Source organism: Theropithecus gelada, chromosome 19 (genome assembly GCF_003255815.1).
Source record: "Theropithecus gelada isolate Dixy chromosome 19, Tgel_1.0, whole genome shotgun sequence".
NCBI classification, from domain to species: Eukaryota; Metazoa; Chordata; class Mammalia; order Primates; family Cercopithecidae; genus Theropithecus; species Theropithecus gelada.
The window spans coordinates 26,737,506-26,743,749 of record NC_037687.1 but is presented as its reverse complement, the minus strand read 5'-3'; the positions used below and the strand labels follow the sequence as shown (position 1 = coordinate 26,743,749).

Below are 6,244 nucleotides of genomic sequence, written 5' to 3'. Positions count from 1 at the left end.
ACCATACTAAGGCCTCAGAGACCGTGCCCCAAGCAGCAGTGTCACAGGGGTCCCTATTTGCATATCCCCTCCCCTGACGAGCTTCCCACCCCGTCTGCTGAAAGAATAAATTTATATTAGCATAGCCACGCCCACAGACCGCCCTCCCGCTGAGAGCGCGTGGCGCCGCTCAGGGCGAGCACAGGTCTCTCATTAGCATAGCCCCGCCTCATTCGGAATTCCCCTTCGCTGCGAACCCCGTTCCCTTTCCTTTATTAACATAACTCCTCCCTTTCTTTGGCCCGTCCCCCTCCTTAAGTGTGCCGAGACGCGAGCCTTCCTCGCCAGAGCTCATGATTATGCAGTAACCTCATTAGCGTAGCCCGCCCCCCCGGGTCCCGCCCGGCTCCCCCGCAGGCGGTAGCGAAGGCAGCAGCAGCGGTGGCGACATGAGCAGCGGGGCGGCGTCCGGGACAGGGCGGGGGCGGCCCCGGGGCGGGGGACCTGGGCCCGGGGACCCCCCGCCCAGCGAGACACACAAGCTGGTGGTCGTGGGCGGCGGCGGCGTGGGCAAGAGCGCGCTGACCATCCAGTTCATCCAGGTAGTGGGCCCTCACCCGGGAGGGTGTCGCCGGGACCCAGAACTGAGCCCTTGGGGGGACCCCCGAGACCCCTTTTCCCCCTTGACCCGTCACTGAGACCCTCCTATAAGGCCCTCTAATCTTAAAAGATCCCCACAGATTGTAACCTAAACTCTTGGAGAGCCTCCATCCCCTGCACGGGGGAGCCTTCCTTCTGCACTCGCATCCTGAGACCCACCATTCCCTCCCCCAGTGCCCCAGACCCCGCTTACCTGCTGACCTGGCTTTGAGCACCTCCTGGGAGCATGCTAAATATAGAACACTCACCCCATTCGGACCCTAAGCACTCCCAGGCCCCCCCACCACGCCCTCGGTGCCAACTTCCACCACCCTGAGCCCTATCTCCCCCAAATCCCAGTCCCCAACTTCCCCTCTAAGCCATAGAGAACCTTCCTGGGAGAACGCCAGTGCCCAACACCTTTGAGATTCCCCCACATTCGATTTTTTTTTTTTTTTCGAGACGGAGTCTCGCTCTGTCCCCCAGGCTGGAGTGCAGTGGCACGATCTTGGCTCACTACAACCTCTGCCTCCTGGGTTCAAGCAATTCTCCTGCCTCAGCCTCCCGAGTAGCTGGAACTACAGGCGTGTGCCACCACGCCTGGCTAATTTTTGTATTTTTTAGTAGAGACGGGGTTTCACCATATTAGCCAGACTGGTCTCGAACTCCTGACCTCGTGATCGGCCTGCCTTGGCCTCCCAAAGTGCTAGGATTACTGGCGTGAGCTACCTTGCCCGTCCCCACGTTCGATTCTTAGCCCCTTCCATGACCGCCCCCAGAATCTAGAAATCCTACACAGACCCTGGCCCTGAGACTCTTCTGGGACTACCCAGCCCTGAGACAGTCCTGCTCTCCAACCCGAGATTTAAAAAGAGATCCTGCCCCTTGGCCATTCCAGAAATCTCCCAAGACCCCAAGTTCTGACAATCCCCCATTCCTCAAGACCCAAACCTCCACTCTCCCACCCCGCCCCCAAGGAAAACCAGCCCCTCCTCCATCCCGTGCTTTCTCCACTGCAACTCCCTGAGCCCCTCTCAGAAACCCTGGATAGCTCTCAAATAATCTCCAAGGAAGAAGCCCCCAGATTCTTGGCACCCCCAGAAAGACCTACCCCTTGGGAGTCTCTCTGATCCCATAAATGAACTCAGTGTTTCTAAGACTGTATATACTATAACCCCCTGCGCCACCTCGGGGCTGGCCCCCAGTTCTCAGCCCTGAGCTTCTCACGCTGTGCTCTGAGGTCACGCCCCTAACTACCCCCAGAGCCACAATCCCTCCCAGGGCCTGGTCCTTATAGCCTCCCTCCAGGACAAGCCCTCACCACGCACCCCTCTAACTGACAGATGGAGTATTCAGATCCCTGCCTCCAAATCACCCCTTCTTTCCTGAAACTCCACCCCTACCCAGGAAACCTCCTCCCCATTCCTGAGGGAGGTCCTCCCTGCTTCAAAGAAATCCTAGAAAAGTGCCTCCGCCTGAGATGCTACTGCAGAGGCCCTGGGGCCCCAGGACACCTCCAACCCACCCCCACCAAAAGACCCCAGCAAGGGCCTGGGAGGGAGCCCTTCTTGTGTAGAGAAAGGCCCCAGCCCTGGGCCCCTTGCACCCAGAGGCAGTCCCAGAGCTGGCCTAAGGCCTGGCTGGCAGCGGGCAGGACCCAGGCAGGAAGGGAGGGGCCGGGGCCCGAGGGTGGGGCAGCCTCTCCACAGCCGGATTGGAACCGGGACCTTCCCCTGGGAGGAGACGCTGGAGGCCGCCTGAGCAGGAGGAGGGGACGGGGGAGAAGGAAGAAGAGAGGGAGGAGGCAGAAGAGGGGGGAGAGATATAAACAGGCAGTCTGGACAATAACGCCTCCGATAACCGATACATTCAATATTTAACAGGGATTTGCTCTGAATCTCGCCGATGCTGGATGAAGTGTAGTGCTGTTCTTAGCCTCCTTTTTCAAATGAAGAAACTGAGGAACTGAGGCTCAGAGAGGGGAAGTGATTTGTTCAGTGTCACACAGCTAGGATGTAATCATGATGTGGGATATGTACCTTATACCAGAAAGAGAGGACCAGGAGTGACTCAGAGAGAAGACTGATGGGAGGCAGGGAAAGGGGGGCAGGGGAGCAGCTACCCAAAAAGAAGGGGACAGAGACCCAGAGAGAGGGAAATAGAGACTCATAGAGACACAGGGGACAGAGACCCAGAGAAAAGGGGGCAGAGACCCAGCAACAGGGACAGACATTTAGAAAGAGAGAAGGACAGGGCGGGGTGCGGTGGCTCACGCCAGTAATCCCAGCATTTTGGGAGGCCCAGGAGGGCGGATCCCCTGAGGTCAGGAGTTCGAGACCAGCCTGACCAACACATCTCTACTAAAACTACAAAATGAGCCGGGCATGATGGCACATGCCTGTAATCCCAGCTACTTGGCAGGCTGAGGCAGGAGAATCACTTGAACCCGGGAGGTGGAGGTTGCAGTGAGCCGAGATCGTGCCATTGCACTCCAGCCTGGGCTACAAGAGCGAAACTCTGTCTAAAAAAAAAAAAAAAAAGGCAGGGCGCAGTGGCTCACACCTGTAATCCCAGCACTTTGGGAGGCCAAGGCGGGTGGATCACAAGGTCAGCAGATCGAGACCATCCTGGCTAACACAGTGAAACCCCATGTCTACTCAAAAATAGAAAAAATTAGCCAGGCGTGGTGGCAGGTGCCTGTAGTCCCAGCTACTCGGGAGGCTGAGGAAGAAGAATGGCGTGAACCCGGGAGGCGGAGCTTGCAGTGAGCCCAGATTGCGCCACTGCACTCCAGCCTGGGCGACAGAGCGAGACTCCGTCGAAAAAATAAGAAAAAAAAAGACTCAGAGAGACAGAGGGAACACAGACCCAGAGAAAGGGGGCAGAGACCCAGCAACGGGGACAGACATTTAGAGAGACAGGGACAGAGACTGAGAGAGGCATCCCAGGGGCAGGGCTTCATCCTGTCTGCCGGGGCACTGCAATAACTATCCTCTCCCTATCCTGCCAGTCCTACTTCGTGTCTGACTACGACCCCACTATTGAGGACTCCTACACGAAGATCTGCAGTGTGGATGGGATCCCGGCCCGGCTGGACAGTGAGGGCGGCGGGGATGGATAATGGATGGGGGTGGGGTCAGCGGGGGCTGAGGGCTCTTGGGGGTGACCGGGGGGGAGCCTGGTCCCCACAATGGCCCCTCTCCCTGTCTCTGCAGTCCTGGACACTGCGGGCCAGGAGGAGTTCGGGGCCATGAGAGAGCAGTACATGCGTGCCGGCCATGGCTTCCTGCTGGTGTTTGCCATTAACGACCGGCAGAGGTGACAGGGGTTGCCAGTGGCGGAGCAGTGGGTGGGTGTGGGGAGGACCTGGGCTCCGAAGCTGGCTGGATCTCATGCCTCTGGCTTCACTCGCAGTTTCAACGAGGTGGGCAAGCTCTTCACGCAGATTCTCCGGGTCAAGGACCGCGATGACTTCCCCGTTGTGTTGGTCGGGAACAAGGCGGATCTGGAGGCACAGCGCCAGGTTCGGGACACCCCTCTTTGTGGGGACCCCATCTCAGCCTGGGAGGCTCTTTTCAGCACACCTGTCCCCCGTCAGCATCCTCCTCTGTTCCTGCAGTCCTGCGACTGCCGCTGTCACACAGCTCACCTAGATGGGTTACCCCCAAACCGGACCTTCGGGGTCCCGAGCATCACCGAGCAGAGGGCCTAGCACGCAGGTGTCCTCAGGAGAGGCTGCAGGATGGAACAAAGGACATTCACCCCCATCCGCCAGCTCTCTTTGCCCCTTCCTCACGTTCCTCCCTTCCAGCCAACCTCCCAGCAGCCCCAGCACCTCCCCTGCTCATGACCGGCCCCTCCATGGCTCCCCAGTTCCTCCCCAGGTGCCAGATGCCCCGCACAGTTGCGCCCCTCCTTTCCCTGCTCCCAACACTTTCCCCACAACGATTTCCACACAGAACTCATCCATTTGGCGAAGGTTTTGGGGATTTCCAGCCTCTGGGGCTCTGCTGGCCTCTGCCGGGAACACCCTGACTTCCCGGCCTGCCCACTCCTGGTTATCTAAGGCACAGCAGGGCAAGTGTCCACGAAGCCCGCCCCCATCCCTCACTTAGAGGACACCAAGCCCCTGCGGCATCTCCCTCCATAATCTCTCAGGAACTCTTCCTCTTTGAGTTCTCACAGTGGGTCACCTCTCCTAGAGCATCCAGCCTGCCTGTCTGTCTCTCCAGCTGCGGTCACCCTGAGTGCAGGGACCTGATTCCTCCGTGTCCCCCGCACCCCCAGGTCCCCCGATCAGAAGCATCTGCCTTCGGCGCCTCCCACCACGTGGCCTACTTTGAGGCCTCGGCCAAACTGCGTCTCAACGTGGACGAGGCTTTTGAGCAGCTGGTGCGGGCTGTCCGGTGAGCCGAGTCCCCTTCCCGTCATCCTTGTCCCCAGCACTTCCACTCCAACCTCACTGGCCTTTTCCCACAGGAAATATCAGGAACAAGAGCTCCCACCCAGCCCTCCTAGTGCCCCCAGGAAGAAGGGCGGGGGCTGCCCCTGCGTCCTCCTGTAGCCCAGGCAAGAGAGAAGCAACCAGCACAAGCTCTCGGGACCAGCTGCCTTCACACCTTGCTGTGTGACCTGAGGCCCTCACTGAGCCTCAGTTTCCTCATCTGGGTCTCCCAGGACACATCACATGCCCACCCTTACTTCCTGGCCTCTTCTGGGCTACTGCCACTGTGTGCCTTCCGCCAACACCTCCTGTCCCCACCTAAGCCTGGTGGGGGTGAGGGGCTCCGGGTCACTGCTGTATATAACTCCCATCCCCCAGAATAATAAACGTCACTGCCAACGTCAGGAGGTGCTTTCTAAAGAGGTAATGAGGGTTGGGCACTGTGGCTCACTCCTGTAATCGCAGCACTTTGGGAGGCCGATGCGGGAGGATCGCTTGAGTCCAGGACTTTTCGACTAGCCTGGGCAGCATAGCGAGACCATCTCTTAAAAAAAAACGGTGGGGGAATGAACTCTGGGAAGGTGAATGAATTCAGGGCACACATGTTCTAAAGCCTCCCTCCACCTAGAACCCTCAGATCTAGAACCTATTGCTTGGGGAGGAGCAGAAGAATTTAAAAAGAAGAACCAAGTGCCTGGACCCCCACTTTCCCTTCAACAGGGCGATTCTACCCTTTTCTGTTTGTGTTTGTTTTTGTTTTTTTCTAGCCTGTGGCCAGGCTAGAGTGCAGTGGTGCGATCTCAGCTCACTGCAACCTCCGCCTCCTGGGTTCAAACGATTCTCCTGCTTCAGCCTCCTGAGTAGCTGGGACTACAGGTGCATGCCATCACTCCCAGCTAAATTTTTTTTGTATTTTTAGTAGAGGTGGGGTTTTACCGTGTTAGCCAGGATGGTCTCAATCTCTTGACCTGATGAGTATTTTCTTGGGATAAGCTTCGAACATCTGTTGAAGGAATTTTTTTTCCTAGAAAGTTACAGAATGTGCTCTTCAATATGGTAGGCAGAAGCTACATGTGGCTATCTAAATTAAAATTAAATAAAATTTGGCTGGTTGCAGTGGGTTATGCCTGCAATCCCAGCATTTTGGGAGGCTGAGGAGGGCGAACTCTCGGGAGTTCGAGA

The 6,244-nt window shown here is 57.6% G+C and overlaps 1 protein-coding gene across 2 annotated transcripts; it reads left to right on the top strand.

Annotated features, from left to right (window-relative positions):
• Positions 1 to 364: 364 nt before the first annotated feature.
• On the top strand, positions 365 to 5,466 carry RRAS (RAS related). Of its 2 annotated transcripts, none has more exons than XM_025367272.1 (6): positions 365 to 581; positions 3,611 to 3,716; positions 3,834 to 3,936; positions 4,033 to 4,141; positions 4,906 to 5,024; positions 5,098 to 5,466. In XM_025367272.1, exons 1-6 carry the CDS (start codon positions 429 to 431, stop codon positions 5,180 to 5,182), a joined length of 675 nt encoding a protein of 224 aa, XP_025223057.1. In that variant the 5' UTR covers positions 365 to 428; the 3' UTR covers positions 5,183 to 5,466. The 2 variants fall into 2 exon arrangements, with proteins under 2 accessions (XP_025223057.1, XP_025223056.1); XM_025367271.1 differs by having other exon boundaries at positions 368 to 581; positions 3,629 to 3,716.
• Positions 5,467 to 6,244: the final 778 nt, after the last annotated feature.

Bases quoted from the DNA above. Each gene is read 5' to 3' on its own strand.
- RRAS (XM_025367272.1), top strand. From the start codon at position 429: ATGAGCAGCGGGGCGGCGTCCGGGACAGGGCGGGGGCGGCCCCGGGGC. The intron at 582-3,610 runs GTAGTGGGCCCT...GCAATAACTATC, and splicing joins TGACCATCCAGTTCATCCAG to CTCTCCCTATCCTGCCAGTC. The intron at 3,717-3,833 runs GTGAGGGCGGCG...CTGTCTCTGCAG, and splicing joins GATCCCGGCCCGGCTGGACA to TCCTGGACACTGCGGGCCAG.